General features: G+C 38.1%; 2 protein-coding genes across 2 annotated transcripts; both read left to right on the top strand.

Moving 5' to 3' along the window:
- Positions 1-4,230: 4,230 nt before the first annotated feature.
- Positions 4,231-10,868, top strand: LOC112153145 (histone deacetylase 3). The gene is made up of 15 exons (XM_024283104.2): positions 4,231-4,412; positions 7,165-7,247; positions 7,330-7,472; positions 7,545-7,626; positions 8,152-8,208; positions 8,275-8,330; positions 8,394-8,527; positions 8,598-8,678; positions 8,752-8,825; positions 8,898-8,962; positions 9,041-9,130; positions 9,219-9,277; positions 10,087-10,166; positions 10,420-10,577; positions 10,657-10,868. The coding sequence occupies exons 1-15, from the start codon at positions 4,358-4,360 to the stop codon at positions 10,724-10,726; spliced, it is 1,287 nt and encodes a 428-aa protein (XP_024138872.1). The 5' UTR covers positions 4,231-4,357; the 3' UTR covers positions 10,727-10,868.
- A 2,074-nt stretch (positions 10,869-12,942) lies between these two features.
- Positions 12,943-15,175, top strand: LOC112153143 (nuclear factor 7, ovary). Its single transcript, XM_024283102.2, has one exon. The coding sequence runs from the start codon at positions 13,154-13,156 to the stop codon at positions 14,567-14,569; it is 1,416 nt and encodes a 471-aa protein (XP_024138870.1). The 5' UTR covers positions 12,943-13,153; the 3' UTR covers positions 14,570-15,175.
- The last annotated feature ends 2,520 nt before the right edge of the window (positions 15,176-17,695 follow it).

Here is a 17,695-nt window from a genome sequence, read left to right on the forward strand (position 1 = left end):
CTTTCATTTTGAAAATCAACCGGATTTTCGCGTTTTGAGAAAATAAATGCTACCCAAACTTGGTCAAAGTTTAACATTTTCATCATTTAGCAGCTAATAGCTTGTTGAACTACCAGCTTGCAATCAATGAACCAATGAACACCCATTTTGTATGAAGAATTCGCAGCCAGATTCAAAAACTAGTGACGCATAAAAGCGAACGTTCTGAACGCAGAAAGTCTTACACGAGTTTTCATTGAAGTGGTCGCTTAGACGCGAGTCGACGTGTCAATTGATTATGAGACTTTCTTAACTTAACACTACAATTATATTAGCAAACAAATATACAAATGTTAGCATCCCATTATTGTTGGGAGGATGCTGTATGCTAATTGTAGCATAAACATGCTAACACAGATATTGGTAAAGTGGCAAATCTTTATGAATCCATTTCTTTGCATGATCCATCAGAACTATTAGCCGATCTCTTCTTCACTTTGTGCTCTTAGTGACTTTAGCAGCACAAATACAGAGAAAGAATTATAGGTTTATCGCCCTCTGTGTAGCTTATCTGCTACTCAGTTGAAAAAAATCAGATCAATGTCAGTGTTGTTGATACAGTAATATAATCTGGAAGGAAGACTTAGATCAGTAAATCATAACTTCTTTACATTTCCTGCAGTAATTCACATGTTCAGACAGGTTTATCTGCTGCAACACATTTCTTTAGCATTCTTGAGACCCGATGGGACTCGTGTTGATGGTAATCCAGAAACTTTGGGTAAATTGTGTTTGAGACTTTTTTTGTCTAAAAAAAAAATCTGAAATTAACATTTTTTAACTTTTTGAATATCAGAGGCTATTTTTTTTCTCTACTAAGAAAAAAATAGTTGCAGAAGTGTGATAATCAGGGTTACTTATCATTTAATTTCTATGAGTTTGTCACTTTTACATTTTAATTAGCATTTATTTATTGTAAATAAATATTTTTTTTGTTCAGATTTGCTTAAACTGAATTTTGTTGGAAAATAAATCAGCAAAATAAAAGGAAACCTCTTCCTCTTTTTAATTACATCTAAGAAATGACGACTCTTTGTTGTCCAACTGGCATCAAACGTTGTTTATCTCCACTCTGTGTCCAGAAACTTGAGTGGAAACATCTTTAAAAATCCTAAATGGGTGGAAAACTTGAGGATTTGTGCGTGTAAACAGAACAGTTATGAAATTCCAGCCCATTAAACTCATCTAAATCACGTCCGCCGCTCTCCACATCCAAAAACACATCCAGGATGCTGCAGCCTCACACGCAGAGCTGTAAAACAGCATGTCGGTGACACTCCACTGCTTGTTTTAGAGGTAACTGTTTTTGGTTTTCTCCACTTATTTATGTGCAAGAAAGGACAATTTTCATTAAAGCTAAAAGAAACCTCATTTTATTTATTTTTTCATCCTGCAAATATTTATAATGTTGCTCCAAATGTAGAAAATGTTCAAGAAACAACAAGCTTTATGTTTCTTTAATGATCTAATTTACTATTTACCACATGGGAATAGAGTTAATGCTCCTAAAGAGGCGGCTGGGAAGACGTTTCCTCACAATAAACTTAGTGAAGAGAAAAACCCAAAGAAGTGAAGCTTTCATGGTTGTCAGGAATGACCGACCTGACTCCTTATTTACTCATTAAAATTAATCAAAATGATTATTTATTTATTTGTTCCAGTAGAATATACCCAGTTCTTCTGAAGCTATTTTTTTTTCTGGTGGAGCACTTCTTTTATGTGTTTTGTCATTGATTTAAACTTAAATTATTTTACTGTAAAGTCATTTATTAAGATTAATAAACAATTAATCCAAAGGTAAAAACAAACTGATTAAATTAGGATGAAATGAAAAGAAAATGTTAATGAAGAAAAATAACAGTTTAAAACTTGAGATCACTGGGTAAACTTAAAAAATATGAAAATCTGAATGATAAAGTTGTAAAAAAAAATTATTAAAAAAAATTAGAACATTTATTAAAACATTTTAATTTTAAACTTTAATTGAAAAAAATATATAAACCAAAAGCCATTAACAAAAAAAGAAAGTTATGTTACTCTTAATACACTTACATTATTAATTTAACCCAATTCTTACGTTATTCATGTTGGGAAGTACAATTAATTTTGGGTTACATTTTTGGAATACTATTTTTTGTGGTCTGATTGTAACTCATTTTTCTTTTATTTTCCTGAGTTTCTTTTTTCATTCCTGAGTTAAAATAACCCCAAAAAGTCAAATTTTTAACCTTGAAGTCGGGTTAAAAACAACCAAACTTGGGTTCTTTTATCTATCTTTATTATGTCTTTATTTTTTTCTTTTCTCTCACTCTTTACTTTTAGTCCTCAATTTGGAGTTTCAAATTTACTTTTTCTGTTTTTCAAATGTTTAGTACTTCTTTCTAGTTTACCATGTGTACATTTAAGTTTTAAACTGTTTTATTTCTATTAAGCTAATCCCATGGAAGATCAATAATAATGAAAAATAATAGAAAACATTTTGTAAAACTGCTTTTCGACAATCTTCATTGTAGGAAAAAATACGTTAATAATGTTATAGTGAATACATTTAACCCCTTAATGCCTGTTGATGCAAAATTGCATGAAAGCATTTGGGCTCCAAAATTACATTAATTTTGTATCAACATGAAATCAAAAACATATTTTTTTTTCATAGCTGAGAATAAATTGTGATTTTTTTTTCCTCTGCTAATGCCTTAATTCTAGCAAAACGTCCATAGAAGAAAAGATTTGGGGGAGCTACACAAACCAAATAAACATAAATGGAGGCTCTTTCAAATTAAGATTTGTACAGTTGATATTCTTAAATTGCTTTAAAAATAGTTTAATTATTCATTAAAAACAACAGTTATGTTCAAATTGAAAGTTTTAAATACAACGTGTCTGACGCTGACCTTTATTGAACCTACTGTCTCTGGAATTCCGTGATACATAAAATATGAGCCATTAAATCAAAGAAGCAGAGGGACTTTTGCTGCAGGCACAAAAAAAAAGCATGCAGCAGGAAGACGAGTGGAAATGAAGAAGCAACAGAGAGAAAGTCTGACATTCCAGGACTCAGCATTCGACAAGCCAACACACATTCTGCAGGAAAATCTATTTCTCGACCCATTTCATTCACGCTTTCATAACAACGTAATTTCTAAAGTGTCTCCTGGTTTGCTTTTGATTCCAAAATGTATTTTTCAGTTATTATAAACTATTAAAGACAGAATTTTTAAAAGGAATCCAGGAAATCGCATTATTTGAGTTTTTAAAGTTATTATTTTTGTATGTATTTACGTGACAGCTTTGTCAGTGAAACCTCCAGTGAAGGATTCCCTCATCCCTCAGTTCTGCTGGAAGTGGGTCAGGCCTCATGACTGGTTCAGGAAATGGTTGACAAATTGAGCTATAATTGGAAACAAATGGTCGCACACATGCTGTGCTGCTTTCATATTTGTAATTTGCATTGTGGTTTTGGATCAACAAACTCTTTCTTGTCTACAAGTGATAGAAAACGACCCGTATGAAAATATTTCAAGTCATTTTTTTCCTGCGATGTTTGCAGGCAAAAAGCTTCATTGTGTTCTCAAATATCTGTAAATATGCATGAAACACACATAAATGTGCATTTAATAATAAAATACCAAATTTCCCACAATTCATTCAAAAAATACTTTTTATATAAAATCAAGATCATATTCCACCAACAAATAGGCTCTCAAAACTATTGATATCCGTTTTTTTGTTTGTTTGTTTGTTTGTTTTTTTTTGCATATATTCATGTAATCAACATCCCAGGGGCTTCTCGTGATGTTTACTTGCATGTTGTTTAATAAAGGTTTGTTTTTTAATTAAATTCTAATAAACATTATTAAAAAGTAGTGAAATTCTAAGTATTTAAGCAAATACTCTTTTTAAAACGATTTTCAAGCAAATAAAAAAAGAAACAATGTAATAAAAAGAAAACTTCTGTTCAGACATCTTTTTTTAATAAACTTTATTGACAAACTGTGCACTTACAAAAGATAGTACAATAGCTCTCCATGCTAATTGCAATTTCGTTTGATTAAAGTAACACAAAACGTATTGAACTTGTCAGGGTTATAATGAATAATTCTAATAATTTGTAATAATAATTAACAAATAGTAACAGTTTAATTAACAGCAAGTAACAGTTTTCACCATCTTTAGATCTCTCCCTTCTCCGTCGCAGAATTATGACGTCACCCCTAAATGTTTACGGTTAGCTGCTAGCTGCAGGAAAAATGCGGCAGACGAAGCCGCTGTTAAAGAACTGAAACCTCGCTGAATCTCAGGATTTTTTACATTAAAAATGTCTATTAGGACGTCTTACTTTTACGACCCAGATGTGGGAAACTTTCATTATGGTAAGTTTGTTGAACGCTGTGGTACGAGGCGAATTGCTAATATAAGCTAGCAGGAGGCTAACAATTTAAACGATTTTTTGTTAAATCTATATTTTTTGTGGCGCTAATTGATATATTTTTTACAGCCAATTCTTACGTTGAGAAGGTTATGTTGTTGTAGAGGTATTTACAAACAGCTTTTTTGACTTATAACATGGGTTCAAAGTCCATGGTTATTTATACAGAATAAATGCTACGTATAGATTCAAGATTCAAGATTCAAAGGGTTTATTGTCATATGTACAGTAAAGAAACTGGTTTCCCTGTACAATGAAATTCTTACTTTGCAGCTCACTCTGAATGCCATAAAGATAAAAAAATATATATAAAGTTTTTGGATATTTACAGGATGACTGAAAACAAGGTATATATACGAAATAAACAAACTATGCATATGTAAGTCACTAAGATATTTACAAATCAGTTGTGCAATTTACAGCGGTTATTGTGCAAAGGAGACTGACAGAACTGGATAGTGGGGTACATGTGCAGTTATTAAGGTGCATTAATAATGCTGAATAGTCCAGTAATGATATATATATATGATAAATAATCCAGATGTGCAAAGGTGCAGTCTGCTGTTGCAGACTCCTGTCAGCTGTTTAGGAGTCTGATGGCAGAGGGAAAGAAAGAGTTCCCGAGTCTGCTGGTCCTGCATTTCACGCTCCTGTACCTCCGGCCCGAGGGAAGGAGAGTGAACAGACCTCGTTGGGGGTGGGTGGGGTCTCCGATGATGGAAGCAGCTCTCCTCAGGACCCTGCGCTTGTAGATGCTCTGCAGTGAGGGCAGAGGAGTCCTGGTGATCTTGGACGCAGCCTTCACCACTCTCTGCAGGCGTTTGCGGTCCGTGACGGTAGAGCTGCCGTACCACACTGTTATGCAGCTGGTTAGGATGGACTCAACAACGCAGCTGTAGAAGTTGCTGAGGATCTTTGATGACATGCCGAACTTCCTCAGTCTCCTCAGGAAGTACAGCCGCTGATGAGCCTTCTTCACCAGCTGCGTGGTGTTTAGTGTCCAGGTGAGGTCCTGGCTGAGGTGGACCCCAAGATATTTGAAGCTGCTCACCCTCTCCACTTCCAGACCCCGGATGAACAGCGGCTGATGAGGGCTCCTCTCTCTCCTCATGTCCACTATCATTTCCTTGGTCTTGTCTGTGTTGAGGGTGAGGTTGTTGTCCTCACACCAAGTCACCAGAGAGGTCACCTCTCTCCTGTAGGCTGCCTCGTCCCCGCCAGTGATGCGTCCTATCACTGCGGTGTCGTCCGCAAACTTCAGGATGGTGTTGTCCTGATGAGAGGCTGCACAGTCGTGGGTGAACAGGGTGTAGAGGATGGGACTGAGGACACACCCCTGTGGAGTGTCAACGTTAGTAGTAATGCTGGCTGAGGTCCTGTTCCCTATTCTGACAGACTGAGGCCTGCCAGTCAGAAAGTCCAGGAGCCAGTCACAGATGGTGGGGTGCAGTCCAAGATAGAGTAGTTTGTGCGTGAGCTTGTGGGGGACCACCGTGTTGAATGCAGAACTGTAGTCAATAAAGAGCATCCTGATGTAGGAGTCTTTATTCTCCAGATGTGAGAGGGATTATATAGTCACTTTTTATATCAAAATATAACTTTTAAAAACAATGGACATACTTGCATAAAATCTACTTTATTAGTCAACGATTCCAAAATATTATAACAAAAAATATAGACCAGAAAAAGACAATAAATCATTTGAAAAACCGAGGAAGCACAAAAATAAAAATTACTTGAGGAGCATCTTATTACAGGTTGAGGTATGACTATCTAGTAGTAAGAAATCTACAAATGTAGACATATAACATTTAGATGTTTTATCTTCAACAAATCTAGGTCATGGAAAGGTTTTTGTTTTTAATGTGTATTTAATTTACTTCTTAAGCATCTGTTTTCAAGGAACAGTCTTATTTTTAAAAAATCAACTGTTTATCAGTTTTAAATAAACTTGTGATTCATATCATTAATGTTTTGAATCTAGAGTGTGAGCTCAGTTCAAAACTGGTCCACAAAGACTGATCTTTTATCACTGCAGCTTAAATTCTATGGTGAATGGAAAGCAGCACCGGTTTACAGCACCTGTTAAATATCTGTTTTTTATATAATGCTAATAAGAGTGGTGTGCTGATCTGTCAAACCAAAGATGTGAGATCAAATGTTCCTGTTTTTAATCCATCCAATACTGAGCTTGAAGTATTTATTTAAATCTTACTGCTCATCTCTGAGTGCTGCACACTCGTAAAATAACTAAAGGGTATCTAGCATGTGGAGGCTGCAGGGGGTGCAATGATGATCAAGATTTTATTAAAAATAGGCCACAGCAGTGCAGCGTGAGTGTGACGTTTGCTGGTGAAGGAGTAAAGTCTTCAAGCTCTTAGAGACATTTTATTTATAGTTACCATCAGCAACATAAGGCACAGCTCTCTTCACGTTTCTATGTTGCGTTTAAGTTTTTAACTGTTTCATTTCATTTTAAATGTGATCTTATTTTTTGCATTTCTGATAAAATAATTAACCAAAAATGCAAAAGCAAACAAACTTTTACTGAAAGTTTAACTGGAACTGACTCACTTTGGATACAAATGTTCATCAGCAGAAACCAAATCTCTGAGCCGCTTTCATGTTGAACTAGAATCATGTTAAATGTTTAAAACTGATCTGGATCTTAAAATAATCTGAACCGTCTCCTGCAGGTGCTGGTCATCCCATGAAGCCTCACCGTTTGTCCCTCACCCACAGTCTGGTGTTGCACTATGGCCTCTATAAGAAGATGATGGTGAGACGCTCCTGAAGGTCCAGAAGCTGCTTTCTCTGCTGCTTCCAAACAAAGACTTTACTCTGAATTCTGTAACCGTCAGGTTTTCAAGCCGTACAAAGCCTCTCAGCACGACATGTGTCGGTTCCACTCTGAAGATTACATAGACTTCCTGCAGAAGGTCAGCCCCAACAACATGCAGGGCTTCACCAAGAGCCTGAACACCTTCAACGTAGGAGATGACTGGTGAGCGCTGCTCCTCCGTTTTCTTCTTGTGCTTCATGCAGACGTGACCGCTAACCGAACCGTGGGTTGTAGTCCTGTGTTTCCAGGTCTGTTTGAGTTCTGTTCCAGATACACCGGAGCGTCTCTGCAGGGCGCCACGCAGCTCAACCACAAGGTAACCAGTCAGTTTTGTTCTGTCAGTCATAAAAAGTTCTTCATGGACTTCTCTGTTAATGCACACGATTGAACTTAGTGCTCCCAGGAATTAAGGAATTATTTACAGATTAAATCTTTATAAAAATGTTATTTAAATTGGATTTCAATAATTACAAAAAGCTGCAGATTCCAGAATTTCCTTTTTACTGTATTTGTTCATCCCAGAGAGCAACAAGACAAAAACACTGAGTAGTTTATTGAAAAAACATGGAAACATTTATTTTTACGTTTTATTGAAGCATTTATTGAAATAATTAAAACAAATAAAAAAGGAAAGACCAAAGTGTTGTTTTGGACTTAACTACATCATTTTTAAATGATTTTTCCTGGACTGATTTATTGTTATGACCTTAGATCACCACTAGATGTCACTGTATGCCCTAAAACACCACATTGGAACCTATACTGTCAGTGAATGAAAAGTTTATTCTTTGAGGTTTTTGTTCTCGTTAGATTTACTGAGTGTAAATATTTTCTCCTGCAGATCTGTGACATCGCCATCAACTGGGCTGGAGGTTTACATCACGCCAAAAAATTTGAGGTCAGAAAACAAACTCCTGATCTTCACCTTTGTTCATTTTCTAATTAAAATGTTTTTTGTTTGCAGGCGTCGGGGTTTTGCTACGTGAACGACATCGTCATCAGCATCCTGGAGCTTCTAAAGTGAGGCGGCGCTCCTCTGCACCTCCTGACTGTTCCCGCCTTTTCTAATCATGTGTGTTGCAGGTACCACCCCCGCGTTCTGTACATCGACATCGACATTCACCATGGCGACGGGGTCCAGGAGGCCTTCTACCTGACGGACAGAGTCATGACCGTGTCCTTCCACAAGTACGGGAACTACTTCTTCCCGGGAACAGGTGAGAGCTGCTCCTGGCTCGTGTTCGCTCCGTCTTGGATTTGTGAGGACTCCCGGCTGCTTTCCTGCAGGTGACATGTACGAGGTGGGGGCCGAGAGCGGCCGCTACTACTGCCTGAACGTCCCGCTGCGAGACGGCATCGATGACCAGAGTGAGTGGCGAGGTCTGCGCAGACAGGTGAAGCGTCTGCTGCGAGCGTGCAGTCACGGCTGTGTGTGTTGCAGGTTACAGGCAGCTGTTCCAGCCGGTCATCAAGCAGGTGGTGGATTTCTACCAGCCCACCTGCATCGTCCTGCAGGTCAGCCGCCGCCGCCGCCGCCGTTTGTCTGGTTCTGTGGGTCATTGTGAGAGCATTGCTGTTTGTTTGCAGTGTGGAGCCGATTCTCTGGGCTGTGACAGACTGGGCTGCTTCAACCTCAGCATACGGGGACACGGGTGAGACTGTTTTATCCCCCCTCACGTGCGGGCAGCGTTTCTGCACGGTCAGCATGATGACGCCGCTTCCTGTTTCAGGGAGTGCGTGGAGTTCGTGAAGAGTTTTAAGATTCCTCTGTTGGTGCTCGGAGGAGGAGGGTACACTGTGAGGAACGTGGCTCGCTGCTGGTTAGTGTCACTTCAACCAAACGGTCTGTTACCATAGCAATCTGTGATGATATTAAAGGTTTGTGTAACTTCTGCTTCGTGGATGTAGGACCTACGAGACGTCTCTGTTGCTGGAGGAGTCCATCAGTGACGAGCTGCCGTACAGCGGTGAGAAACTTTACTTACTGTATACACTTAAAGAAATATCTAGTTCTGGCGCCATCTGCTGGAAGGTCAGGTTAGTTACAGGTGCTGGTGGTGAGGTCTATGAATAAAATTAAGAGGATTTTAAAAGAAAAATCAGTTTTCTATGACAGAAATATCCACTTGCATAAAAAAATACACCAGTATGTATCAAGAATGAAGGTTTTTGAACACATATGGTGTTCACACTGGAGTATAGCTTCCTAATACTAACTAATGGACTCACAGCTGGAAGAGGGTTGGTGTGAAATATCAAAATTTCGTCACATTTGAACCGAGGCTTTTAGATTCCGATGTATGAACAGTGTCCCAGAAAGTGTCATCAGTTTGAAAGTTGATCACAAAGAAAAAAACTAATAATTTCCAATTACACCAAGTTTCGTTTTATGTTACTACCAAATCCAAGTCAAATTAATCTGGACTTGCGACGTATGAAGTTAATGTGTGTTTAAACAGGAAGTGATCGCTTGAATTCACATAACCAAGAGCAGTGTGATCATAGTTTAAGATGTTGGGAAACACGTCGCTATTTATGTCAAGTTTGAGGTCAAAGGTCATTTGGCTCACGGCCCTTTTATAGAGTCAATAAAGATGGACGCCTTTGTTACTCAAAAAGCCATTACTTTAACTTATTAATAACATTGCAGAACAACTTATTTTAAACAAAACATAAAGACAGATCAATAATATATTAAATATTACAATGTTTTGTTAAAACATGTAAAAGCAGCATCTTCAGTAACCAGAGAACTCTTTTTTCCTGATGTCTACAGAATATTTCGAGTACTTTGCTCCAGACTTCACTCTGCATCCTGATGTCAGCACCAGGATCGAGAACCAGAACTCCAGACAGGTAACTCCGCCCCTTCCTCAGGTGTTATTTTATGAACTTTGCTGCTTTAAATAGTTTCTCAACTCTGATATGGATCAGTGTGATTCTGCTGAATCAGGTGAACCTGTAAGGTTTTGTGAATAAATAAAAAAATCCTACATTTTTCTAAAAATGAAGTTTCTCTAAAGAATTTTAAACCCCCTTTAGTTCCTAAATCCAAGTTTTCCATTATTCCTTGTGGATCTGTTAAACTAACTCGCGGTCGTTGGTGCAGTACCTGGAACAGATCCGTCAGACCGTGTTTGAGAACCTGAAGATGCTGAACCACGCGCCCAGCGTCCAGATCCACGACGTCCCGTCAGACATGCTGAACTACGAGCGCACAGACGACCCCGACCCGGACGAGAGGGGAGCTGAGGAGAACTACACCCGGTCAGTTCAAAACAAAAAGCCTCTCGTTCCCGTTTCACCTGCAGGATTTAGTCATGAACGTTGATGGATGTGCTTTCAGACAAGAGGCAGCCAACGAATTCTACGACGGCGACCATGACAACGACAAAGAGAGCGACGTAGAAATTTAAAGCTGAAGGATTTCTGAAGATTTGACCAAAAGAGACGAAGAGCCGATTTGGACAGTTAAGGATTTGGAATACACTTCTGTTTTCTTCTATGTGGTTTTTGTGTGTGCTTTATTTGTTTTTTAATAAATGTTTTTAGCTTTTATTTCAGGACTGAAGCTTATTTATTTCAAATACGTCTTTTAATTATGTTGTTTTCAGCCAAAAGTAGGAAAAATTTGTGTCGTTTTTTTCTAGGCCAGTTTCTGCAGAGCAGGAGTTCATTAGGAATTTGCCTCAGAGTTGGTACGGGGTAGGTCTGACTTCATTTCCCATCATCCATCAAATGACAGCAGGAGTCAGATCTCAGGTGTCATCGACTTTATTCCACAATCATTCAGTGATTATATAGAACCTCTAACACAACAAACAGAACTTGATGAGAAGAAACGCTTCTAAAAATCTACTTTTATTTGTGCTTTTAGCACAGAGACCGCTAAGCTGAACGCTTTCATCACAGCTGGTTAAAAGAGCTGAACTCGCTACCATTCAGAATGAAGGTGAAGTTAATCTTTCCATATCATATTTAAATCCAGTTAAAATGACTTCCATCATATAAAGCATGGTTCAGGTGTAGCACTCGCCCTTCAGACAGGTTTCTTCACACTAAAACAACGTGAGGATGAAAGAGTGCAGAAAAGTGAGGATGGAAACACTAAAGTCTGACTCACAAAAACACACTAGACTTTCTGTTTGTACAAATGGAGCTTCAACACATTCAAAAGCATGCCATCCTCTGGCCTAACGACAAACTGCAGCAGGACTGAACCACAGGAGTCCTGAACCCTTCAAAGATAGGTTAGAAAAGTGTCAAGCGAGCAGCATCTCAGGTTTGATTGCACCTTTGTTTCCGGGGTTCTGTCGTCCCTCCTAAGCAAAGCGTACCTGTCCTTTACGGATTCAAGCGCCCTCTCCTGTTGGATGTGGGTAAGTGCAGGAGCGGCGTGAAGCCGGGACCTTACAGCTCCTCGCTCTCGTACAGCGGCGCGGTGTGCTGGGCGGGGCTCTCCACCGTCAGAGCGGGAATGCTCACCGAGGACAGCAGCTTCAGGGTCTTTGAGCCAGGGGGCGCCGTTTTGACAGGCGGGGTGGTTCGAGCTGAAAGGAGACGCAGAAAATTTTAATGAGAACTCCTCCATGGACGTGACAGCGCTTCATCTGCAGAGAAACGTGAGGATCTCTCTGATGCTTGGATTCTTCTCATACCAGGTTTCTGAAAATAACCGGGCCTGCTCCATTTGTCCTGAACAGCACAAAAAAGAAGATGGAAGGAAAAGATAATTCTGCGTGTGACTTGGTGACCGCTGATCAGTCTTTTCAGAAAACACTGGTCATTCTGAAGATGAATCTGGAGAACTGTGAACATTTTCCTTCATCAAAGGAGATTAAATGGATCACTGCTCATTCTGACTGTATCAAAACGTTGATTGAGAACTTTAAGACTTGATTTGATGGCTTTACTTTGGGAGACCAGCTCTTGATCTTTCTTAAAAATCCATTCTTAGTGAAGAATTGTCATTTTTTCAATAGAGGCCAAACCTTGTTACAAATGGACAATTACACAGCACATTCATGTTACCTATTGCACTTTAAGTGAAGTGCAGCAGTATGTTTAAGTTTATGTGTTATATTTTTTACTATTCTTCAATGTACTTACTGTATATATATTTAAGTATTTTTGTACAAAAATTAATGACAGAAATACTTTTTGAGTCAATAAGCAAAAAAAAGATCTTTGCCAGTTTAACTCCACAATGGAATTAAATAAAAAAAAAAAAGAAAAATGAATTTTTGCATGTTCAGAACTCGGTCTACCAAGCTGACAGATTTACTGGACCTCTTTCCAAATTAGTTGGAGATCCCTGTTCTAAATGTACAAAGGGCAAATATATTTGCTGTCATCTGGTGGTCAAAAGTAGAACTGCAACTGACAAAAGAGTTAGCCCTTCATCTATAAACGCTCAGAATGACAGCATTTTATGATAAATAAGTTAAGTCCTTTTTTAATCAGTAGTATTTTTAATACATTATTTTATAATTATGACATTTATGTACAGGATGTAATCTGCAGGATGCTTCATGATTTTAGTGTTAAGTAGTTTTAACATGCAGAGATAATTAGATTAAATTTACTTGAAAACAAACAAGAAGGTTTAACTCACCTGTGGTTACCACAGAAACAGAAACATTGCCACCTAGTGGAGGAAAACTGCACAAACAAGGAAATGAAGCTTAAACAAACTGAAACTATTCTGACTTTGTTACCTGAACTCAGACGCCATTAAAGCTGTAAAAATCTCTGCTGGAAAAACAACGATTTTTGGAATATTTTCAGCCTGTAGTTCAAGACAGAAGCTGGTGAGTCCTGAGACTGAAAGACTTTGGTTAGAAATGGCTGAGAAAGCTGATCTTCTTGAATACCTGAACTGTCACATTTGTTCAGAGACTTTCAATGATCCTGTAACTCTGAGCTGCAACCACAACTTCTGTTCAAGCTGCCTGCAGAAGTTCTGGGAACAAACTCTGAACAAAAACTGTCCCATCTGTAAAAGAAAATCATCTAAAGATGATCCTATTGTAAACTTCAGCCTGAAGAAACTTGCTGACTCGTTTGCTGGAAGACAGAAATCTGAATCATCAGAGACAAAAACAGGAGAGCAGAAGATCATGGAGGTCTGCAGGAAACATTCAGGAGAAACCAAACTCTTCTGTAAAGACGAGCTGAGAGCTTTTTGTTCTGTCTGTGAGTTTTCTCAGCACCAGAGTCACAAAGTGGTTCCTGTAGAAGAAGCAGTCAGAGAGCTGAAGGAGGAGCTGAAATCTGACTTAAAGTCTCTGCAGGACAAGAAGATGAAATACAAAGAAGTGGAGGAAACATACAATCAGATGATTCAACACTCCAAGAAGCAGCTGCTGTCCACAGAGACACAGATCAGAGCAGAGTTCAACAAGCTCCACCAGTTCCTGAAGGAGGAAGAGGAGTCCAGACTGGCAGCTCTGAGGGAGGAAGAGGAGCAGAAGAGGAAGACTGTGAGCAGAGAGATGAAGAGGATCCAGGAGCAGATGTCCTCTCTGTCAGAAAGTATCAGTGCTGTTGAAGCAGAGCTGCAGAAAGACAAGGAGGCGTTCCTCAGCAGTTCTAAAGACACTCAGAGCAGAGCCAGAGCCCAGAGCTCGCTGTCAGACCCACAGCTGCTCTCAGGAGCTCTGATAGATGTGGCCAAACATGTGGGCAACCTGTCCTTCAGAGTCTGGGAGAAGATGAAGGAGAAGGTCCACTTCAGTCCCGTCCTCCTGGACCCAAACACTGCATGTGATGTGCTTTATCTGTCGGATGATCTGACCAGTGTGAGACGAGGAGAAACTGCTCAGCAGATTCCTGACAATCCAGAGAGAAACATGAAATATGCTAATGTTTTTGGCTCTGAAGGATTCAGATCAGGGAAACACAGCTGGGAGGTGGAGGTGGGAGATCATCCTCACTGGTACATTGGTGTGGTTAAAGAGTCTTTTAACAGGAAGGGAGAGAGGTCTGCTTCACCAAAAGATGGAATCTGGTGTTTATTACATGATAATGGAAAATACACAAACGCTTTTGGTCAGACTGTCACTGTGACCAAGAGTCTCCAGAAGATCAGAGTCCAGCTGGACTATGACAGGAGGAAGGTGTCCTTCTACAACCCTGAAGACATGACTCACATCTACACTTACAAAGACACTTTCACTGAGAAACTTTTACCATATTTCAGTGTTGGAGAATCTGGAGATGCAAAAACTTCTAAACTCCAAATCTGTCCGACTGACTGAGATGATTTGACTCTTTTGTCATAAAAAAATAACAGATCTTGTTCTTTCATCACAATGATCATTACTCTTTGATCAATCCACATGATCAGATTTTCTTCCCACAATCAGCAAAAAAGTCTTGCTGTGCAACAATTAACACTAAAATGAGATTTTAAAAATGATTTCTTCATTTTAAATCTTTATTTATAGAAAGTTAAAAACACAAAGTTCAATATTTTTGTTTGTCTTCTGTATAAAAATGATCCACAGTGATCCAGAAAATGTGACTCTGATGTTCTGTAAATACATTTTCATTAAAGGGTCACTGAATCTGTTTTCTTTGATCTTTAGTGTCTCAAAATATTTTACATTTAATTTCAATTACAGATTTCACTGCCAGACTGTCAAATGTTTGAAAGAAATCTTCATGAATAACATTTTGTTATTTAATAGATATTTTCATGTTTGGTTTCAAGCTCTTCTGATGTAAAGAAGAGTTTGGCATCGACTTTATTATCAACATCCTCTTAAATGTTGTTTTAGAGAATCATCAGGAAATGTGTGATATACCAAAACATGTATTTATGTGTTCAGAAATATTATAGGAGTTCAGTTCATTAAAATTGATTTTTTTTTCATTGAAATTGTTGTTTTACTTTGTTTTTACTTCCTTGAATGTAATACACTGTGCCGCCACCAGAGGTCAGCAATTCTTCCACTTTGGCTGTCAGGCAGAAAGCTGCAAAACTGCAGTTACTGACACAAGTCGAGACTCTTTAGAGAAACCAATTAATCTATGAAACATATGTCTTTGGACTGTGGGAGGAGTTTGTGGAGAAAACCCACACGTGCACGAGGACAACATGCAAACTCCACCCAGAAAGATCCCAGCTGGGATTCAAAGCAGGGTCTTCTCGTTAAGAGGAGAAATAATAAAAAAGAAAGGTAGGTCAGGCCGTTTTCAGCTTCAGAGGTTTCTTCTAAGCACCAGATACTTTCTCATGTATTATTTTTTTTAACGTCTTTATCCTCTAGGGCAGGGGTCACTAGCGGACCGTGGTCCAGATCTGGGCCCAGATGTTGGGTCATGCCGTCCAAGCATCTGGGCCGACCTTGACACAAAACTAATACGGCGACTCTATTTTAAACTGTTCAAATCTTGTTTTAATTGCAACACATTCTCATTACTAACTCGTCACATGTGGACGTATGGTTCCGGCCCCCTCAGCATCACTTCTTGATGTTTTCAGGGTCCCAAACTCTGGATTTTTCAACATGCTGCCAGTTCCCATTAAATCAGGGGGTCCCCGACACGGGGTGCTTGATACCGGGCTGCAGATTTCTGCATTTTTATCTTCTGATTCTGAAGGACGTTTTATTTTGTTCAGAGCGAAAGCCCAAAGCTAAAAGTTAATGAAAGGCAAAGAAAAAGACTTATTTAGAAACTTTCTTTTTTTTTGGAGAAAAGAGTCATGATCTGAAGAAGAGCTTTCCACTTCAGAGAAACATAACCTAACCTGGACCTTAACTTCAAGTAATGAGTTCTAACTGGACCTCATTAAACTTTAGTTAAAGATTCCTGCGGTACAACAAAGAACATTTCAGATGTTGCTTCAGTATCTCTGGAGTTGAAGAGTCGGTTAAGTAGAAACTTCTTTTAGTGAAAGGTAAAACTTACTGGAGAGAAACTTGTTCATATATAAAAAGGGCTAAAGAACCAACACAGAAGTTTTTGAATGTTCTAGAAGCTTGTTAAATAAATGATAAATGATGGCGGATAGCTTTTAGGTTATTTGACCAAATTGCTCAAAAAAAAAATGCCAATTTGGTTTAAAAATCTAAAAGCTATTGAAGAAAAACGTGAAAATTTACACTAAAAAATGGACTAAAATTAGAAAAAGCATCAAAAGCTAATGTAAACTGATGTTATAGATAGTTCTTAGTCTGTTTTATTATTTTAAAGGATTTTGGTTTGATTTGGTCCAATACTTTAAGAGCTATTGAAGAAACATTCTGTCATTTGTTGACGGTCCCTAAATATGAACAGAGCGAATGTCTGTCGAATATCCAACCTAAAACTATCTTCACTGCAGTTTAATTTGTTATCTACTGGAGTTTTTGAAGCTATTTACAGTTTAGCTAATATTTTATCAACATGCTAAAGCTGTTTTATCTTCAACAAATCTAGGTCATGGAAAGGTTTTTGTTTTTAATGTGTGGTTTATTTGCTTTTTAAGCGTTTATTGTTTTCATAGAACATTTTTATTTTTAAAAATCAGCTGTTTATCAGTTTTGAGTAAACTTGTGATTCTTATCAATAATGTTTTGAACTTATCTAGAGTGTGAGCTCCAATAAAAACTGGTCCACAAAAACTGATCTTATTTCACAGTTCTGGTTACAACAGCTTTAAGAATCTGGTTTTAAAATTGTATTTTATGTTAAAAGACTGATGTGTTGATCTGTCAACCAAAGAGGAGGTGAGATTGAATTTTCCTGTTTTAAACGTGTCCAATACTGAGCTTGACGTCTTTATCAAATCTTAATGTACTCCTGTGGACTAACTACAGGGTATTTAGTATGTGGAGGCTGCAGGTCATATAATGAAGACCACGGTAGTGCAGCGCGAGTGAGATGTTTGTGATGTCTACAAGCTCTTAGAGAAATCTTATTTAAATTTACCGTGACCAACATCGGCCACAGTACTCTTAAGTTGCTTTTTAAATTTTAACTCTGCTTCTTGATTTGCTTTTTTCTGTGCTGAGATTTAGACTTTAACTCTGTAATATGAAATATTAAAAATCTAAATTTAAAACAAAAATCTGTGAAAAACTGAATGAAAGACTTTGTCCTAACACATTCAGACTTATTATTAACAAAACTATTTAATTAAATCTTAAATGCGATCTTGATTTTTGTATTTCTGATGAAAGAATTAACCAAAAATACAGAATCAAACTTTTACTAAAGTTTAACTGGAACTGACTCACTTTGGATAAAAATGTTCATCAACAGAAACCAAATCTCTGAGCCGCTTTCATGTTGAACTAGAATCACGTTTAATGTTTAAAACTGATCTGGATCTTAAAATAATCTGAACCGTCTCCTGCAGGTGCTGGTCATCCCATGAAGCCTCACCGTTTGTCCCT

This window comes from Oryzias melastigma, linkage group LG10 (genome assembly GCF_002922805.2).
Source record: "Oryzias melastigma strain HK-1 linkage group LG10, ASM292280v2, whole genome shotgun sequence".
Taxonomy (NCBI): Eukaryota; Metazoa; Chordata; class Actinopteri; order Beloniformes; family Adrianichthyidae; genus Oryzias; species Oryzias melastigma.

Coding starts and splice junctions, on each gene's coding strand:
- LOC112153145 (XM_024283104.2), top strand. CDS start 4,358: ATGTCTATTAGGACGTCTTACTTTTACGACCCAGATGTGGGAAACTTT. Junction 7,627..8,151: donor CCACGCAGCTCAACCACAAG/GTAACCAGTCAG, acceptor TTTCTCCTGCAG/ATCTGTGACATCGCCATCAA. Junction 10,578..10,656: donor GCTGAGGAGAACTACACCCG/GTCAGTTCAAAA, acceptor ATGTGCTTTCAG/ACAAGAGGCAGCCAACGAAT.
- LOC112153143 (XM_024283102.2), top strand. CDS start 13,154: ATGGCTGAGAAAGCTGATCTTCTTGAATACCTGAACTGTCACATTTGT.